A 20,843-nucleotide genomic window follows, 5' to 3' on the forward strand; every position below is an offset into this window, starting at 1 on the left:
ATTCTCTTTATCCTCAACTGAAAATTTCACGCCGGGATCAGCAACGAAAGTAAAGGGATATCTCTCTCTCTCGGAGTCCAGTCACTCGGCAATGAGAAGTCATCTTCACTTCCACTATTGGAAGAAAAGTTTGTTTCTTCAATATCCTCATCATGGAGGATTCAGAACTAGAGCTCTCATCATCAAATATGTCTTCAGTATCAGACACCTCGTCTAGGATTTGATTTATCTCAACTGAAGACATACGCCTCCTCTTTGTGACATTCATTGAGAACGACGATAAAACGTGTTGTTCTGAAAACGCCTGCGCATACTGAAAAAAAATAGTCATCTAGGCATCAAGCCACCAACTGAAAAGAGTTGCCAGGGAGGAAATAAGTCATCAATTACAGCTTACGTGTTCTGAGAGCGTTACCAAATGATGTTCCAACATTTTCCATACAAGTAAACGATTATTACGGGCTGACAGCTTGAAAAGCAGAGTTAAAGTCTTGAACGTAATATCCGTTGAAGGCGCCAATGAGTAGATCGCAGTAAACGATTATTACGTGGTGACGCTTAACAGGTTAAAGACAATAGGAATCATTTTCAACTATTTCCTAATACTTCCTTCTTTACACTCTAATGGGTTTGTCTGTACGTAGGAGAACCTCCAGCACTATTAGAACCTTGGCCCCCAATCCATACCAGTCCTGTCTCCTTTGGATTTTATAGGTACATATATGCAAACATCCCAAGGGATATTCAGAAACTGCCATGCACTTAAATTTTGATTCAGGCATAAGCAATCAATGGAGTTAATGATGAAAGACACTGAATTTTTTTTTTTACCAAACAAATCTAGTTTTAATTATATATAGACCCTTTAGCCATAAAGTGAGTTCTCTCCTCCTGGCTCCACTGATCATTCTGTATGATTTCCAGACTGATGGGATTGATGAGGACCCAGTGTTTTAGGTGATTCATGCATTGTGAGACTACAATTCTTTTCATGCCTTGATGAAAGATTCTTCAGTCTTTGGGCATTCGATGACCATGAATGTGGGCATACATATAACTGATGGCTTTGTATGAAAACACTAACTTTGTTATAAAAACTCAGGTTTTATATAAGTAACTTACCAAGTAATTACATAGCTATGGTTCCCTAACCTACGGAAGCTTAGAAATTCAAAATTTGCGCAGTGGCGCTGTTATCGTTAGTGTGTAGGTGACAACGTCCCGTCACCATCCGGGACTCAAGGAAACAAACCAGCAGATAGCTCAATTCGTTTTCTGCCGGCTTCCGGTTAACATCGGAAGTTTTCACGCAGCTGCTTCTTCGCCTTTCGGCTTTGTTTTTGCATGAATTTTGGTGAAGTATTCAGAATTTGTTGCTTTGTGGCTTGCTGCCATTGTTTGAATTGTTGTTCGAGTTAACTTTAGTTTATTTAGTTAACGATGTCGGATTCCAGCTCATCTAGTATTCGCTTTTGTTCCGAGGGTTGTAGAACTAGGCTAACTAAGCTTTCATACGATTCTCATACAAAATGCACTAAATGTAGGGGGCAAGAATGTAGTAAGGATAATACTTGCATATAGTGTCAGGATTGGGAGGATAAGAAATGGAAAAGATTGAAATCTCATCTAGACAAATTAGAAAGGGATAAGAAGAGGAAAGCAGCCATTAGGGCTGAAAGTAAGGCTAATGCAGAGTCCATTCTTTTGGAAAATGTAGGGGATGACAGAACACTCTCTCCTCCAATTCCTCTTCCTTCTCCTATCCTAACTCCTCCTACTTTACCATCTGCTCCTGTTCCAGGTTTCCATGATTCGGGTCTTCGTGCCATTGCCAGCCTTGGATCTAGGTTTGATCAGAAATTTACTGTATTATCTAGTACCATTATGGAAATGGGGTCAGCTATTAAATCTCTAATGGAAAAAAATGTAAGTGTTGACAGTAAGTAAGTATATCTTAGTTTAACCAGACCACTGCGCTGATTAACAGCTCTCCTAGGGCTGGCCCGAAGGATTAGATTTATTTTTACGTGGCTAAGAACCAATTGGTTACCTAGCAACGGGACCTACAGCTTATTGTGGAATCCGAACTACATTATAGCGAGAAATGAATTTCTATCACCAGAAACAAATTCCTCATGTTCTTCACTGGCCGCTCGGAGATTCGAACTCACGACCAACAGAGTGGTAGCTGAGAACGGAAACCGCTCACCCAGCGAGTGTTGACAGTGCAGTGAGAAGTGATAGTGCTGTGAATATTGAGGAGGTGGCTGTCCATCCCACCAATGCTCCTAGACGAAGGTCACTGTCCCGCTCCCCCACACCGGGGAGAAGACATACCGGAGGTCCAAGGGAGGCTGGCGGGGTTTGCCCACGGGCAGTCGCACCCTCCGTCGAGCCTGTCGTGCACTCCCAGGCTTCGACTAAATGCCATTGGAAAGGCGTTCCTGTGCATCGACTTTCTGATTTGGATTCTTCCAGTCCGCGCCAGAAGCCATATCGCTACTCTTCTTCTTCGCGCCCACTCAAGAGACATGCGAATATTAGTGATTCTTCTCCCCTGGCTGTCAAGAGGTACAGAGAGACTAGCCCTCAACCTTCCTGCAGCTTTCAAGTCCAGCCTGATACTCCTGCTTATTTCTTTGAAGACAGTCCTGAGTGCTATAAGCGTTCTAAGCGCCCATCTTCTTCCGAGCGCCAAGCGCCCGCCGACTCGCACCAGACTTCCACGGGTTAGTGCCCGGCGCCCACCGACTCGCTAGAATTCCGCCAATGAGCGCCCGGCGCCTGCCGTCTTGCGCCAGATTTCAGCTCTAGAGCGCCCGGCGCCAACTCCCGAACTACCAACGCCCACAACTGAATTCCTAGCTGCTTCTTCTGTAACCAATGCACCTTCGTTGGCTATTCCGCCGCCTTCATCGGTCCAGGAAGATTCTTTAGCCCCACTTAAGTGCCAATTGACTGAGCTTGTGGGTCTTTTGAAGAAATCTGTGTCTGCTCCAGAATCCAAGGATACATCATTGTCTCCTATCTCTTTGGAGGAAGAAGAGATTGTTCAGGATACAGTTCCCTCTTCTTCCTGCTCGTCTCTCCTGCGTTTCCTCTTGGAGAATTACCCAGGCTTCTTCAGGCCTGCTTCACCTACTTCTCCAGCTTCTACCTACCTCATGAAAAAGCATCCGTCGGAAAGTACCAGACTACCCAAGCTTGTTCTTTCCTCCTCGAAGAAAGCTCTCAAAGAAGTTCATGCCTGGCTGACCGCTAAGAGAGAACAGGGCAAAGTGACTTTCGCCTTTCCGCCCAGCAAATTGTTGAAGATGAGATACTCTTACTATGCCACCGGGGAAGCTCCTTCCTTGGGAGTTTCTGCCTCCTCTCAAGGGGGCTTCTCTGGTCTGGTGGATTCATCCCGTAGAAAGGCTTTATTGTCGGCCAAGATAATGTTTTCCTTAGTCGAACTAGACCACCTTATCAAGAATATTTTTAAGGCGTTTGAGATTTTTAGTTTCCTAGGTAGGAGCATCGGGGCACTAGGGAGTAAGATTGAAGACTGCTCGGATTTAGCTGAAGATCTTGCCTCCGATTGGCTTGGAGTTATTTCATGCTCAGACATTTTAGAGTTACAGAGCAAGTCCACCTCTGACTTGTTGACTCAGTCCACTAGACATCCTAAGGAACCTGTGCCTTCCTCATCTAGATCATTCTCCCCTCTTCAGTCTCAACCCTTTCGTGGAGGGAGAACTACGACCCAGCCTCGACCTAGATCAAACTTCCGACCTCCTACGAAGTCCATCAAGAGGTCTTCCTTCAAATCCAACCCCAAGAAGTAAGAAGTTAGCCCTCCGTGCCCAGGTAGGAGCAAGACTTCTACTTTTCTGGAAGGAATGGGAGAACAGAGGAGCAGACCCCTGGGTGATCAAGGTTCTCAAGGAGGGCTACTCCATTCCTTTCGTAAAGACTCCTCTCTTAACTACATCTCCTATCGCTTTGACAGCATACTCAAAAGGTTCCACAAAGTTTTTGGCCCTCTTTCAAGAAGTCAATCTCCTTCTTTCCAAAGGAGTAGTGGAAGAAGTCCTAGAGCCCCACTCAGAAGGTTTCTACAATTGCCTTTTCGTGGTTCTGAAGGCCTCGGGGGGGCTGGAGGCCGGTTCTGGATGTAAGCGCTTTGAATGTGTTCGTACTGAAAATGAAGTTTCACATGGAGACCGTTCGCTCTGTCATGTCCTCACTACAACAGGGGGACTGGATGGTCACCCTGGATATGCAGGATGCGTATTTTCACGTCCCTGTTCATCCAGACTCTCAGAAATTTTTACGCTTCGTTTTACAGGACAGGATACTACAGTTCCAGGCCCTATGCTTTGGTTTATTAACGGCTCCTCAAGTTTTCACCCGAATCCTTGCTCCTCTGGGGAATTGGTTTCACCTTCTGGGAATCAACATCAATTTATAACTAGACGATTGGCTTCTCCGCTTGTCGTCAAAGGTCAAGTGCGCGGAGGACTTAAAAAGAACTCTTTGCTTGACACAGGAGTTAGGCATCCTCATAAACAAAAAGAGATCCCTTTTGGTTCCATCGCAGGAGATTCCCTGAGATTCCCTATTTAGGGATGATACTGAACTCTTAGACTTTTCGGGTTTTTCTGTCGCCCAAAAGAGTCGAGAACTGCCTTCAGACTGTCAGTCAGTTCCTTGCTCTTCCTTCCTGCTCGGCAGTGCAGTGGATGGTCTTCTGGGGACCCTTGCTTCAGTAGAGCAGTTTGTAAATCTAGGCAAACTGCGCATGAGACCACTTCAGTTTTTCCTGAAAACGAATTGGTGCAGAAAAACCCAACCAGACTCTTCATCTTTCAGATTACGTCGGAAATCAAAGAGGATCTCCAGTGGTGGTCGTGAGGAAAAAGACTTCGGGAAGGGAAGTCTCTTCTCCCAGTGCACCCAGACCTTTAATTTTATTCAGATGCCTCCGACCTAGGTTGGGGCGCGCTTCTGGAAGGTCGGGAAGTCTCCGGAACATGGACTACAGAACATCAGAATGCTCACATCAACATAAAGGAACTGAGAGCGATTCACCTGGGCCTTCTTCTATACTTCTCGGATCTGGTCCGCAGCAAGAAGATTGTAGTACACGCGGACAACACCACAGCTCTTGCACATATTCGTAAACATTCCTTCTCCCTGTAAGAGACGGCGAAGGATCTCCTTCTGTGGGTGGAAGAGAACCAAGTCTCTCTTGTCACCCGGTTCATTCAAGGGAGGATGAACATGATTGCGGACGAATTAAGCCGCCTCAAACAGGTCCTTCCAACCAAATGGACCTTAAATCCAGTAGTCTGCGACAACCTTTGGAAACTGAGGCAAACCCACAGTGGATCTTTTCGCGATGTCGAGAAACCACCGTCTGCCTCTCTTTTGCTCTCCGGTCCCGGATCCTCAAGCATGGAGCACGAACGCAATGCTTTTGGATTGGACAAGCTTAGATGTGTATGCTTTCCCTCCTTTTGGAATGATCAGGGAAGTAATCAACAAGCTGTCAACGCATCAGAACACCTCCATGACCCTTGTAGCCCCATTTTGGCCGAACAAGGAATGGTTTCCAGACTTGATTCGCCTCCTGGTAGACTACCCAAGACTTCTTCCACAAAAACGGTCTCTGCTCAGACAACCCCACTTTCTCAGATTCCACCAAAGATTATCCGCTTTGGCTCTGACAGGCTTCAGACTGTCAAGCGCCTTGTCAGAGCAAAAGGGTTTTCGAGACAAGCTGCAGAGGCAATTGTGAAATGCAGACGAGCTTCTTCTACAAAGCTCTGCCAGTCAAAATGGACAGTCTTCAGAAGTTGGTGCAGCCACTATAACGTCTCTTCTTCTGAGACACCTATAAGCCAAATAGCCGATTTTTTTATTTTCCCAAAGTCCATCAGGAAGCTATCGACCTCTACCATCAAAGGGTATAAGTCGATGCTCAGCTCAGTTTTGAAGCACAGAGGAGTGGAACTGTCTTCTAATCAAGATATCACCGACCTGATCAAATCCCTCAATACGTCCAAGAAAGATAGTTCTTCCAACGTCTCTTGGAACTTAGACGTTGTACTGAAGTGGCTCTCAGGTCCTCAATTCGAACCTCTTTGTTCCGTTGCCCTCAGGAATCTCACGAAAAAGACTCTCTTTTTAACGGCTCTCGCTACTGCCAAACGTGTTAGTGAATTACAAGCAATAGACAAAAGAATAGGCTTTGCACAAGAGGACGCAGTCTGCTCCCTTTCTCTGGGTTTCCTAGCAAAGAACGAGGACCCTTCTAAACCCTGGCCTAGGTCCTTCATCATCAAGAACCTTATAGATATATTAGGACCTGAGGAAGAAGAAAGACTCCTATGCCTAGTAAGGTCCCTCAGGTACTATCTTCAGAGGACGGAAAAGATTAGAGGACCTTCGAGCAACCTGTGGTGCTCTGTTAAAAACCCAGTTTGCCCGCTCTCCAAAAATGCCATATCCTTTTTTCTGAGAGAATTGATATTAGAAGCCCACTCTCAGATCCAGGAAGAAGCTTTTCCTCTACTTAAGGTTAAAGCTCACGAAATTGGGCAGTAGTAACTTCCCTTGCCTTTAAACACAACTTGTCTTTTTCTTCAATCCTACAGTTGACGTTCTGGAGATGCACGTCCATATTCGCCTCTCACTACCTCAAGGACATAGAAGCTGTTTTTGAAAATTGTAGCACTTTAGGACCTTTGTCTGTGGCTGGCATGGTGCTGGGAGAGGAAGCATGAGGAATCTATCTGTTCCTTTGCTATCCACTCGCCTTGACTTAAGTTTTGAGTCGTTGGGAAGCCTGGGGGTACATTGTACCTGGAGTACCCACCAGTTCATACTTTATCTTTGATAATGGTTGGGTGTTATGGTTTTATTCTGTGGTGTAGGTGACAGTGTTTTCATTTTGTATTCTGGTCTTTGCCCAGGGCAAAGGCATCTTTTAAAACTTTGTCAGCATACGGTGTACTTCCTCCACTGCAAAGTTTCCCACTAATGTAGTGGTGACCCTTGGCTATACTGCCACTTCCACTACAAGTTGAGAGAAGTGCCGACCAGAGGCAGTACCTTCCTGCAGTAGCTCTCTCAACAGGTAAGGAAACAGCAAACATTGATTCAATGTTACCGACCTTTCTAGTCCAAACTCATTACTTTCTTAATGTTTTGTAGTAGAATATGTCCATGCTCTTTCCCACCGCCTTACAATGTGGAATCAGCTATGTAATTACTTGGTAAGTTACTTACATAAAAATGACATTTTTATGATAAAATAAAGTTTTATATACTTACCAAGTAATTACATGATCGGAGCCCGCCCTCCTCCCCTTGCATGGACACAAGAGCATAAAACGAATTGAGCTATCCACTGGTTTGTTTCCTCGAGTCCCGGATGGTGGTGAGACGTTGTCACCTACACACTACCGATAACAGCGCCACTGCGCGAATTTTGAATTTCTAAGCTGCCGCAGGTTAGGGAACCATAGCTATGTAATTACTTGGTAAGTATATATAAAACTTTATTTTATCATAAAAATGTCATTTTTATTTGGTGTCATAAAATAGCATATTGATAGGGCTGCTAGTAATGAAATGAATAGGGTTTTTTCAGTAAATTAACTGTAGGCCTACTAGTAGCTGCATAGGATTTTCTTTGCATAAGAAACGCACATTCAACAGTTTGTTTGATACGCAAAGTAAAATTTGTTTTCATAAGTACAGTGGTAATATGAAAAAAAATTATAAGTTAACTGCATTGTTTTCTTAGTGGATTTTGTTTTGGCTAAGGATTTAGAGCTAGTTTTAATAATGTAAACTACTATAAACTAACATGGCCACCTAGGATTATCATTAACACACTTAGCTGTAATTTAGTTTTCCAGGTTCCATCAAAGAGCATAGAGCAGTGAGTATAATTACATCTGCCATAGGTATTTTTCAGTTTTCTGTGTTAGGAGGATTATATAAAAACTATGAACAGAATTTGATTAAACTTTGTGAAAACCTTCGTTGGGTTACTCCAACTTCTTCCAAGGATGTTAGGTTCATTATATGGTTTGTTGATATATAGTAATTCCATAAACATAAAAAAAGGGGGCGAAAACATGTATTGGGTAATCCCCTGTCTAATTACAAAGTTATTTTTTCCTGTTTTCCAGTGTCATTGCCCACTAACAGACCCATTATTAGTCTATTCCAGGTCTCTGTTAAATCTAGCAGTTTTTCAAAAAGAATTTCATCATCTGCATATATACACAGTCTCAATTTTCAAAGCCAAGAAAAATTTCTTTTAACGAGTAAATTAACTAAAGTCCAGCAACTCACTTTGTGGAATTAAAAATACTGAACATGGTTAGGCTCTTGAAAAGTACTCAGCAGATATCTGCCAGTCACAAAATACTGTGAGTGACATGAAGTGCACAACCTTCAACACCCAAGTTACAAAATGAATACTTGCAAGAGCTGTATAGTAAGTCAAGTCAAAGCACTGAATCAGTCTTCTACATTTTTAAGGTTGCCTTGAACTTAATGTATTTCCCAAAAACGTGCTGCTTCTCTGCACATTTGTGTCAGAATAGTCAATACAGTATTAACTGTAAAGTATCTAGAGCACCCCAATTTCCAGAAGATATTGTGTGTAATCCTCAACCTGTTTTGAACCAAGTCTAGTTATTATATAAAGTTTTCCACCATAAAGATACTTGTCCCATCAAAAAGGTAATTTTATGGGTAGGCTGTTAGTGTAAGGTTATCCGTTTGGTTAAAGCTAACAATAAGTAGCTAATGAAGTGATAGGAAATGACTTTTGGCCAAAGAAATATCAAGATTTGGCTATGTTTGCCTTTACTACATTAAAATACTAATGCCTTCAAGAAGAAGCTAATAAAATTAATGAGAATGCCGCTTGGCCAAAAAAATATAAAGATTTGAGACCCATTGTTGGCCTCATAGGGAGAGCACCACTTTTTGTGGTTTGAGTGCATGCTGTAGATGGTACTCAAGGTTCTTTGTAATATCTCATTCTACCTTTTACTTTTTGCATCAACCTTAGATCTCTTCCTACTTAGGTAACCAACTTCCTAAACTCTCACTTATTCAAATTTGTAATTATCAGGCAGAACAGTGGCCTCAAACTAATTTTAAATAACTGTAATAATAGTTCCATCATTGGAAATGTATTAGAGATTAGACAGTTGGCTTTTGATATTAGATATCTATTTGAGATGTAAAATTTTATATGCTGTTAGCAAGGGAACAGGTAGCCATGCATTTTTCAGCAGGTGTGAGGTGTTTGAGATAATGTTGTATTGAATCCTTGAGATGAAAATGGATCTTTAGTAACAATGCTTGTGAATGGTCATTTCCAAATCTCACACATGATAATGCTGCTGCTGTACAATGTATCTTTTTTTGTATTGATGAATTCCATAATCATACTGCAGGTCTCAGCTTTTCAATATTTTGTCAGACCCTTGTTAGTCTCAGCTGTTCAATATTTTATGAGACCCTTGTTCCATAATTTCTGCCATTTATTCAGTACTGTATTAAGGATCTTATTCATAAAATTAACTTACCTAGACTGCCAAGACGATGGATCTTGGTTATGTTTCATAGTTGTTTTTGTGAATTTATTTGATCTATCGACTGCAAATATAGTTGCTGTATATGTACTTTCATGCCCTTTAAAGCTTAAAAAAGTAGGGATTAGGCATATTTCAACATTTGTTTCAGCTTCTTTACTGAAAAAACTTTGGCAATAATATGCCTATAATTCTATTGCTGTACAGTTGACTGTGAAGTACTGTGAGCTGTACCATACAGTAGTATAAATGATGTACAGATTGGACTCTGGAACATATTGCTGAATGGAATGGGACAACTGAAAATTTAACTACCACTTTCTCTTTTGCTAATCAGATGGTCGAACATTTTCTTAACCCAGTTTCTCTCTCTCTCACTCTCTCTCCCTTTTTTTTTTTTTTTTTTTTAAATTTCAGAGATATATAAAGGCACCGAGTTGTCTGTTCCATTTGGCTTAACAAAAAATGGTCATATCTTTAGTGTCCAAGATGTTTTAAGTTGTGTGGTAAGCTTTATTTCGAAAACTGTAGTTTATTCAATATGTGCTGGAAGCTAGGAAAGTTTCTGTGAACAAAGTTGGTGTTTTATTGAACGTTTAAATTTTTTTTGAGGCTTTATATTGCCTCACGTTAATCTTTTTATTACTAATTTTGTCTGAAGAAAACTTGAAATTAAACAAAAACACCGCATCATTGAAATGTATGTTTAGGTTTCGTTAAATGGTCTTTTAAAATTTTTGCAGTACCAAAATTTCTGTGAGCACTTTAATCCCTTCCCTTTCACATTTGTTTGCAAATATGTGTAAAATAAATCACTCTATCTATATTAGATAGTGTGCAGAGCATAAATTAAAAAAAAAAAAATTGTTAGTATTTTGGACATTAATAGTAGACTGAAACATATTTTGACATTTCTGAATTAAGTCATAGAAAAATATAAAAATTTATTACAGTAGTTTATTTTGACTTTAAATTGTGCAGTGTTATAAAGATACAGCAGTCATGTCTCATTCATACAACATTGTAGTTTCATGAGAGGGAATTGACTTTGTGGTTTTTAGTCAGGGACATCATTGGTTTTCTTTATGATCTTTCTTCTTTTGTCAAGTTCCACCAAATATACATTGTGAATGATGAGACAGTAGTGACACTTTTTTTTGTCTTTCATGTCATTACAATAACTAAAATTCTCCTTAGAATCAGAAGATAATAAATATCTGCTGTTATTTTTATCTCCTGAACTTGTTAGGTTTCTTAATTATTGCTACCAGTGTTTTTGTCATTTATCTTGATTGTGGAAGGTAATGAGACTGCAAAAATAAAAATGCCTTTCAGCAGGCGTTCAGGGTATCGACACCTGAAGCTTTGTCATAAAAGTAAAGACACTATCTATTGAGACAAAGGTACACTAAACTATCGTTAATAGGGGGAAGGATAGAAAAGGCAACGTGTTAAAGAAAAAGTAAAATTTGGATAAAATGCATTTAGTTGGCAGCAATTTTTCCAATTCTTAACTTCTTTGGGGAAATTTAACAATCCAGATCCTCTCTCTCTCTGGATAGTACCATAGATTAAATGGATGGACCTTTCATAAAGATTAGAAGCTCAAGGGACCTTTAAATTGGTTATCAGTACCCATGTCTGTGAACTTCCATTTTTACCCCCAGTAAACTCGGTCTGACTTACGTACTAATGATTTTTGCACAACCCACCCGTTTTTTCCCCCTTGATTCCTAATGTGATTTGTAAAAATGTGTATAGTATTTGTATTGTTTGCGCAGCAAAAACAGAATTTGGAAATTCTTCCACTTGGAATCATCAGTGTTTGGGCTTAGTAGTCATCTTGGATATCTTCCAAACTGATAACAGTAAAACATTTTTTATCAGCCCCACTTTTATTTATATTCAAACTAAATGTGGCTCTGTCATACAGTTATTCAACATGCATAGGTTTCCCCGAGTTGTTGGTTTGTTTGCTACAGCCACTGCCCTGGCCATGTGGTATTTATATATTGTGCAGTTCTACAGGTAGCATGTGGAGATTATTGTCAATTACTGTAATCTGTTGTTTGTATCATTCACCAATAACTTTGGTTTCACCACCTCCCAGACCCACTTGCAGTGAATGAAAGCATTGAATTCCCCTCCCCCAATGGGCCTAAGGTAATTTATACATTATAGGAAGACAGTACTATCTGAATATACAGTAGACTAACAGTAACCTCTATCCTTGAGGGTTTGAACTGCCACTAAAGCAACAAGCCAACTTGTAATCCACTAAGTTGCTGAATGAATAAAAGGGGAGGAATCGATGCAACTGCACATGCTTTGACTCATAGTGGGTACCAGTGCACCCCTTTCACTCAGAAGCTTTAGTTAAAGGAAAAACTGTATAGTACTGCATTTGCGATGAAAAAATTAGAAGGTAAAACTGTGGTAGTTCATCAGATGGTTTGTAGACTGGCTGTATCTATTCTAAAATAACATTCTTATTGTCACTGAAATTGTTGTACCTTGTTAAAACTAATAGGCATTAATGTTATAATAGTGTGCCAAGTGTAACAATGTAATCTGCTTTGCTCTACATAGTACAAAATTTTCTTTGACCTTTTATGCTTTTCATTATTAGTTGCTAAACTGCTTTAGTAAGAATGTTTTTCATGGTAGTGTTAGTTAGTAGCAATATACATAATGGATAAACAATTGTTATGTGAAGGTACAGTGAAACAGAGTCAGTAGTTGAGATTATGCAGAAATAAATTTCTTGTATATTGACCGAGAAAGTGCAATGAGGAGTACATAGTGTGTTGACATTTGCTATATCCTATATCCTGTTTATGGGGGGTAATTTGATAGAAGTATGGAGTTATCTATGTTAGAAGAGTCAGAGCGAGTGTATTAATGCTGCAAATTCTTGCTGAAAATGTATTGATGTGGACCTATGCCATTTTAGGTTTTTTTTCCTCTTTTTATTTCACCCTGTCCAAAAGTATAAAAAAAAAATATTTAGATACTTCCCTGGGGCTTGGTAGGAATACTGCCAGACATGCATTAATTCCTCCTTTCATTTCCTTTCACAGGGGAGACAGTAGCCAATGGTGATGACACTGAAGCACATCATAGCACGCTCTCGCACAGTAGTAAAGAGGTATGTATCATGATTAGTTTATTATTATTATTATTAAATATGTTCAAATACTGTATGCAGATGTTGAAGTTTCAACTCCTTTTTTCACTAAATACCGTAGATTTATTGTTTTAACAGGGTAAGATGTTTTCAAAGTTGAGTGTACAGAAGGTATTTGTATATAATGAACTACTGTCATACTAGAGCATTTTATTTTGACCAAAGATACATCTGGTTAGTTGTAGGGAAAACTAGTAAAAGTGGAGAGAGTGTTAAACAACTTATAAATAGAGAGTATAGGTGCATAGAATTATAATTAAATGGTCAAGTGAGCAGCATGGAAACAAACAACTACTGCCAAGAGTACTTATAAACTTTATATGATAGAATCAAGAGTTTGAACCATTGGTCACTCATATACAATAATAAAATACATGTATATCACATTATTATAGCAGAATATATACTGTCTACACAAACTCAGCCAGTCTGTTATATTCCAGAGTTGCAGGTGTCAAACTAGATCTATTTTTATAAAAACAGTGGATTGTCTGACCGCTGGAAGTAAAACCTTTTTCAAAACATCTATAGAAGACTAATATTGCAGATTCCTTGTACATTGTTACCTGAATTTATTAATTGGCTGAAATTTATTGGATTTCGTTACTTACCAGATGCATTGTTGAGTCCAGTAAGAAAAAGATGGACTTTTGTGTCTTTGGTTTTACAAGTAAAGTTATGTTCAGTTATTTTCTCGTGTTAAAAGTTCTAAAACTACAATGTGCGGTATAGTTACATATTGTAGAGTACATGCTGTACATTGTTCATGCTTAAAAAGTAGATATGTAGAAGTAAAGTGCTGTACGTACTTCCATTTCAGAATACTGTACTGCAGATTGTTGTTAATCAAACATATAAAACCAGCTGCTTTCATAAATTTTACTGAAGTTATTTCGTTACATGTGAGTGCATGTTCTGAAATTCTAGGATCTGCCATTAAAAAAAGTGTCATTGCACTGTATGTGTACTACAGAGTAGGAAGTCAGTGTTATTTGGGAGTATGAAAATTGTTCCATGCATGAATTTTTTTTAAAAAGTGATTGTCCCATGCTTTTTTTGTTTCACTTTGCGAGCATACATTTAAATTTTATGATTTATGGTTAAAATGAGTTTAACTGCCACACCCTACCACCACCACACCCAACCACCTATGAACTTCGAACATCAGAGTTGGCTTGATTACACATCCATGGTATTCAGCATTTCTGACTTGAACTCAGTGCCCATAATTACCTCTACCTCGCTGAGGCTTTGCCACATCTCTTACACAAAATTTATGTTATATCTAATATGGCTGGGTATTTTGATTGACATACTATTTATTCAATGTACTGTTTGTATTTTGTTATGATCAAGGTAAATTTGTTTATATATGTCATTATGTTTTTAGTCTGCGTACGTGTGAGTGTCTGTATGTACACAAGCACCACAATAGGAAACGCTATGCATACTGTGGTAGCCCCCACCTCTCTCTTTAGTACAGTATACTCAAGATTTAAGTTACAAAACATGGTGCACATACTGTACTGTGGTGCCTCTGTGTGTGTTTACTTAATCGTGTGCATCACACCAAGATAAACTCTTAAGTTACTGTAGCTAATCATAGTACAGTAGTACTACTAACAGGGTATACACTACTATGTAAAATACAAAATACTGCACAGTATAAAGGCAGACCATAAATGCCTCTGCTTTAAGAAAAGTTACAAAACCTTATGCAATCAGTGTACCCTCCTTTCTCTGTGTGCATGTGTGTATGTACACAAGTGTATCACACTTAGATAAACTTGGCACTTTCTGTAGCCAGTTGCAGCAGTGCTTAGTTAGTGGGTGTGCTCACTGGTATGCAAGTTAATATACAATACAAATAAAAGATCATTAACCAATTTATCGCTGTTTTAACACAGTTTATGTGACACTGCATTTACCATGCCATTTTCTCCCCCCCCTTTCTTCCACCGGTACAATATTTTTGACATTTATTTCTAAATAGAATAAACGTAGTTTTATATACATACTGTATATCTTTGGTCTGTGTATTCGTTCATGTGTGTATGTACAAGCACAGACACTGTTAAGATGAACTACATTTTCTCTCCCTCTTTCTCTGGGTTGTTATTTATAAAAAATAAAACCCTGACACACACACACACACACACACACAGAGAGAGAGAGAGAGAGAGAGAGAGAGAGAGAGAGAGAGAGAGAGAGAGAGAGAGAGAGAGAGAGAGAGAGAGAGAGAGAGATTAAATGTTGTATACCAATACTACCAGTGTTTTTTACACTAAAGTAACCCCGACTTCTTAATAGCTGGAATGTTGAAAGGGTGTATCAGTAAATATTCTAAAGCAAAATTAATTGTAATCAAACACGCACCCACCATTTGTTTTGGTTGTGTCCAGATTTTCTGTGATAAAATGCAGTATGTTTATGTGTCTTTTTTTACAGTGTAACTGCAATAAAATGTTATGCCATATTCCTAATAGTGTTACTGTATAAATTATTTGGTATTCTGTCAAGTTTTCTATTTGCTGGGGTGTCAGCTTCTGAATAGATTATTAAATCAGTGCACTTGCAAAATCGTATGTATCACTAAAATAACTGAACTGGAAAAAACTTTAATCAGTGTGCTTTACAAGCCAGATCAACAATATTTCCATGCATTAAGACAGTGAAATGCATACAAAGCACCGAATGAAGATTGAATCACAGTCGAATGTGCACAGCACACCAACCAAAATGGTACAAACTATCTGCATTCTGTAATTTTAAATGAACATATCAGTCATAATTGGATTGTCATTTTCTTTTTTATTTTCAATGGTAAAATTGGGGTGCATCTAAGATGCTATGAAATATGGTAAATTGGAAGACGTGTTGCAAAATAAACTCATCTGATAAAACAATGTTTAACACATGATTAGATAAATTACAAGGAAAGTATCTTTAAGATATTTATATATATTTTTTCTTCAGTAACAGAAACAAACTAGTGTTACGTTTTGCATAACAGGATTTGTAAAAAACCTATGGATGATATAGTTAATGTTATTATAATTTGGAGGCATTAGGTATTGTGAATAAAGTTATACAAGAATTACAAGGTTTGAGCACAATATTTTTTTACTAATTTAATATCATTATTAATTCCTTTATCAACTGATCAGACAGTACTGTATAGTGATTCTTAATATCTTGGTACTTGAAAAGGTATTTGATGTGAAGCCCAAGAGAGAGTATTTATATTCAGTGTCTGTTATATTCAATTGGTCTAAATAGACCCATCTTCTAAATATAGATATCCCACCTGTAGAACATCTACTACCCAGGTTTCTGCCCCGAACTGCTGAAAAGTTCCCCGGTGGCTCACCAGACCCCCTCCCCACCGATGGCAGCGAGTGGGGCACCCTCTCTGTCATTTACCTCCCCTAGCCCTGCCTCTGCCTCCTCTCCCAGGTCTGGAAGAATAGGGCTGAAAGGGCCATTGTTAAGGAGCTTTCTTGGTTGGAGATGGAGAGGGTTGACGGACTTTGCGTGGCCTTGTCGCGACTTGAGACTTCTTAAGGGAAACGAAAGAAGACGTTTAGTAGCACCAGCATGAGAAGGGCCAGATGACTAGGAGACAGCTTGATGCACGTCAGTTATTATTTTCCGCTCTACGTCTGTCAACTGTGGAGTCTCGCTAGTCCCTGGGAAAGAGATGATTAACTTAAAATATCTCCATTGGAGAGGGCAGCATCCCTTCTTGTATGCAACCAGTTTGCCCACGTTAGCTGTTAAGTGGGTCAAGTAAGAGATGGTTTTTCCGCTAGACAGCAACAACCTAATGAAGGGGGCATTTTCTTCAATTGCCAATAGCAGTGGAAGAGATCTTGGCTGCTGCTGTTGACCATAGGTCAAGCCATGAAACATCCTGTAAAGCTGATGAAGCAGTTGACTCCAAGGTTGCAGCTTCCTGATAGGTGAAGGATGGGCCCTCTGCTTTGATTTGGTCTAAAGATATCCCTGGACCTAGACGAATGAGGTCTGGATTAGTTTGTCTAGGTTGCAATGCAAATATGGCAGTTGCATAAAGCCATTTATGCCAGGAAAGAGGTGGAGTTAGTAATTTGAAAGACCTACTGGAGTGCAGTGATTTGTCCCTCTGGAGATGAGAATTCACCTGGTTAAGAATGCCGCCAACATGTTTAGAGCATGGCAAGAAGAACCCTAAAAGAGTTCAGAGGTCTGGTTAAACAAATCATTTATAACTAACTAACTGACCCTAGAGATGTCTTAGTTTCTATCTCAGGCCCTAGCAAGGCTTCGATACCCGAAGATAAATCTGAATTGGTGGCCACAGTCTCATCTGCTAAACCGTTACACTCATAAATGAAATCAATAACTTCAGTGTAGGTAGTAAAAAATTCTTGATGGTCTGCATCCTCCACCTCCTGGCTGCAAGGGTCACAATCCAGCTTGTCGGCTAAGTCAGGGGTACATAGTCAAAGCGTCCTTATTTATCACTGGAGCACAGGCTCGTTCAGGGCCTAAGACTTTCTTGGGGGCCTGTAGATCTGCAGAATGAGACAGAATTTTCTCTTGATCTTGATCCTGTCCATGGGAATGGGATTGAGAACTACGGTGAGATGATGAACGTCATGATTGGTTTTGAGGCTGTGTAGGGCTCTGTTATATGAACGAGACCGTGTATCACAGTCATGGACGAGTGAACGAGAGCGTGTATCAGTCATGGACATGTGAACAAGACACTGGTCGCGAGATGTGTGTTGTGATCTGTTATGAGGCCTAGTTGGACTCTTGTTACGTGAAGCCCAGTCACAGCCATGTGAATGAGAGCACAGTCAAAGAGAAATTAATGCATTATAGCTGAGGTGGGTTAAGGAAGGTCAGCTGTACCCTCTTCCTTTCTGCCATCTTGGCTAGCTCCTGTTGCCACCAAAATCACTGTACTTTTTTTTTTTTTTAACTGGACACCAGCAGGCGCTAGAGAATTTTCCCTTATGTTAAGACCGCAGGTTTGTTATTTATGAAAAACACATATTGATTTAGATATGAAAAATACAAGTCATATTTACAGTAAATTTTGTCATAATTCAAGACTACATAGCTCAATGTCAGGGAAAACTTGAAAGATATTTTAAGGTACCAGTAAATATTTTTCACAGGGAACCAGATGTTATAGCTTGACTATACAACAATTTTGGATAGCACATTGAATCTAGTTGTAAATTGTTTCACAAAAAAAGGATTCAAGATAAATGGTGGTGGATCAGAAAGAGACGACTTTCTTCAGTTATCAATGAATTAGAAGTAACTCAATAGCTACTGAAGTATTGTATAACATGTAACATTTTTTTTTCTTGGTGCAAGGGATGCATTGTATATCATGGAAATTTAAATTTTCCATATTTTTAGTTTCCTGTTTTTTTGAAATGGCTGGTGAACTGAAATTTAAAAAAACACCTGGGAATATAAATGGTCAGTGTTATTCTATTGCAAGTGTGGCCTATTATTGTACTGCAGTGTATTTTAAGAGAACCATTTGCCATTTCAGGGATCACCAACAAAAGACACCTCCCTAACAGATGACTCCATCTCTAAGGATAAGAAAAAGAAGAAGAAAGGTCTTCGCACCCCCAGCTTTCTTAAGAAGAAAAAGGATAAGAAGAAGGAGAAAGAGGCTGCCCACCATTAGTGCCCACATTTTTCTCTTGAACTTCAACTCATGTCTCTGGTAGACCAATGCTGGTATGTTGAGTAGTTTGTGGCTTTACTATGGGAATAAAAATCCACATTGTGGGGTGCCATTGTTTGGGTTTATGCAATTAATTTCTGGATTGAATTTGTTGCATTCATTGGACAGATTTGTATATTGTATTTATACATGTGAGATAAAATGTTTTGTCAGCCAAATTTATATTCAATTTTAAGTTTCTTTATAATCAAAAATCATCTTTTGTAAATTAGTGTGACCCCAGTTTCACCTTTATTATACTGTACCTCTATTTTTAAAAACATAGTTAAATGTTAGTTATCCCACTTCTATATATTTTGTTTTCAACTTTCACAGACACTGCCAGAAGTTGTAGATAGCGAAAAACAAACAAAAATATTGCTCGTGTGGTGCTGGCGAGAGGTGTGCTGCTGACACTGTTCATCGGATCCAAGACTTGTACAAATTTTGTCAGCTTAATTTTAATTTGACTATTGTATAATTATCAATTGGCTACTAAGGCAGTGTTAGTAGACTGTGCTTTGTTTATTTTTAGTTGTTGGTATTAAGAGTAGTTTTGAGATATTCACCAAAATAGTATGGTTTATTTTATACAATGTACAAGAAAGATTTATGAATCGTTTAAAAATTTTATAATTTTTTTCTTTATGATTTGAACATTATATTTTTTTAACCTTTTCTCTTTAGCTGGTTGTCAAAATTCAGCTTTTCTTAGTGCCTCAAAGCAAGTTTTAGATACGGATGAACATCATGTCATTGCTTGTTTTAAAGAGTCGAGTGAATGTTTGAGTGAATGAGTGAGTGCAACTTGCTATCTTGCAAAATTCTTTTTAGGAAGGTAACATTCACCAGTGATTTTATGTAATGTATTGGTTGTTCCATCATACCCACCTGCTGTTTAGCTCCCGAGGCGAGATTGTGGTGACTCTATACCTAGTAGTGGACGGGAGTGAGTAATAAGCAACCAGTCATGATCTGTCTTGTGGGCCAGAGGTTTTTATTGTTATAATTATACTTTCATTTCATTCTCTCTTTTAATGAATAAATGCACATGATCCTTTTTTGTTTTCATTACTCTTGTCCTTCCACGAATAGTCGTCGGATCAGCAGTCTCTCGTCTCACCCCACCAAGTCTCACCATTTGCTGCAAATGGTTCACAATACTAAGAGAGACTATCAAATGGTTCTTTGATCTTCCAATTTCTTGCCCGTCTAGGTTGTGGCACTCGTTTGCGAGAGCTAAAAACAAACTTTCCATGCTGTCATTGATTAAAAAAGTCTGACCTCAACTATTGAAAATGGATGGACCTGAGTATAACTTTCTTTCTTAACCTTGAAAGTCATTCAATCTTCCTTGCATTAAGAGGTGCCATTTACCTTTAATGGTGGGATCTCACTTCTTTGGCTTCATCATCATCTCAACAATTATTCTCTTTAAATGTCCAACAGGAAACCTTGATGACTTAATACAATGCTTGGCTCACCATTAGTATCATTCAGCTGATGTGTAGCATTCATTTGTTTCATAGTCGTTATCCAGGAGCAAAAGTGCTCAGTAGGATTTTAATTTACTTGTTGTTAGACTGGTTCTTTTAACACTTAGACAACATTTTGTTGATTTCAAGAAAAAAAAAAAAAAAAGACACTCAGCTGGGGATCCTTGTGGTTGTCATAGGACCACTTCTTGTCTTCTCTTGCAGCTAGGTGGATTGTTGTATTAGCTACACATTTTTTTAATCACAGCTTAGCACTGTTTTATATACATTGTATTATAGCATATAAATAAATGATTATAATAATTATATGAATATGCAGGCAGCTGATTTTAGCTTGTTTTGGAAAGAAAATAAAATGTCCCAACTTTACAAATTCTATGACTGTTTTGTGTTTCCAATCCTTCAAAATGTCCTATGTAGGAAAAATGTGTATATGAACTGAAATCACGTTTTCTATTTGATACCTATTCACAATCTGCATTAACTAACTAATGTTCCTTTATTACATCAACATATAAATAACCTATTATGCTAAAAAATTTTCTGGAAATTACAACTGGTTAATAAAGGGTAAAATAGAGAGGTTTTGTAAACCCAGCAAATGCAAAATACAGTACCGTATAAAGTTGATGAAGATGGTATCGTTAACAGAACAATTGAAACATCATTTAGTAGTGGGCAAAAAAAAAAAAAAAAAAAAATTAGAATGATAAAAAACATGCAATAAAGTTATGAACTTTTGCAACATTGCAATTAAAACAACTATGTATTGATCTTCCCATTTTTAATCTGGAGAAATCAGGATTGTAAATTGA

General features: G+C 38.8%; 1 protein-coding gene across 50 annotated transcripts in view; it reads left to right on the top strand.

Annotated features, from left to right (window-relative positions):
• hts (adducin 1-like protein hts) overlaps positions 1–20,404 on the top strand; it is a 186,229-nt gene extending 165,825 nt beyond the window's left edge. For all 50 annotated transcript variants that reach the window (XM_067083876.1, XM_067083875.1, XM_067083871.1 and 47 more), the window contains 3 exons: positions 12,689–12,756; positions 18,353–18,546; positions 18,869–20,404. In XM_067083876.1, coding sequence (XP_066939977.1) covers positions 12,689–12,756; positions 18,353–18,493 — 209 coding nt within the window. In that variant the 3' untranslated portion in view covers positions 18,494–18,546; positions 18,869–20,404. The remainder of the gene's footprint in view (positions 1–12,688; positions 12,757–18,352; positions 18,547–18,868) is intronic.
• Positions 20,405–20,843: the final 439 nt, after the last annotated feature.

Source organism: Macrobrachium rosenbergii, chromosome 41 (genome assembly GCF_040412425.1).
Source record: "Macrobrachium rosenbergii isolate ZJJX-2024 chromosome 41, ASM4041242v1, whole genome shotgun sequence".
NCBI classification, from domain to species: Eukaryota; Metazoa; Arthropoda; class Malacostraca; order Decapoda; family Palaemonidae; genus Macrobrachium; species Macrobrachium rosenbergii.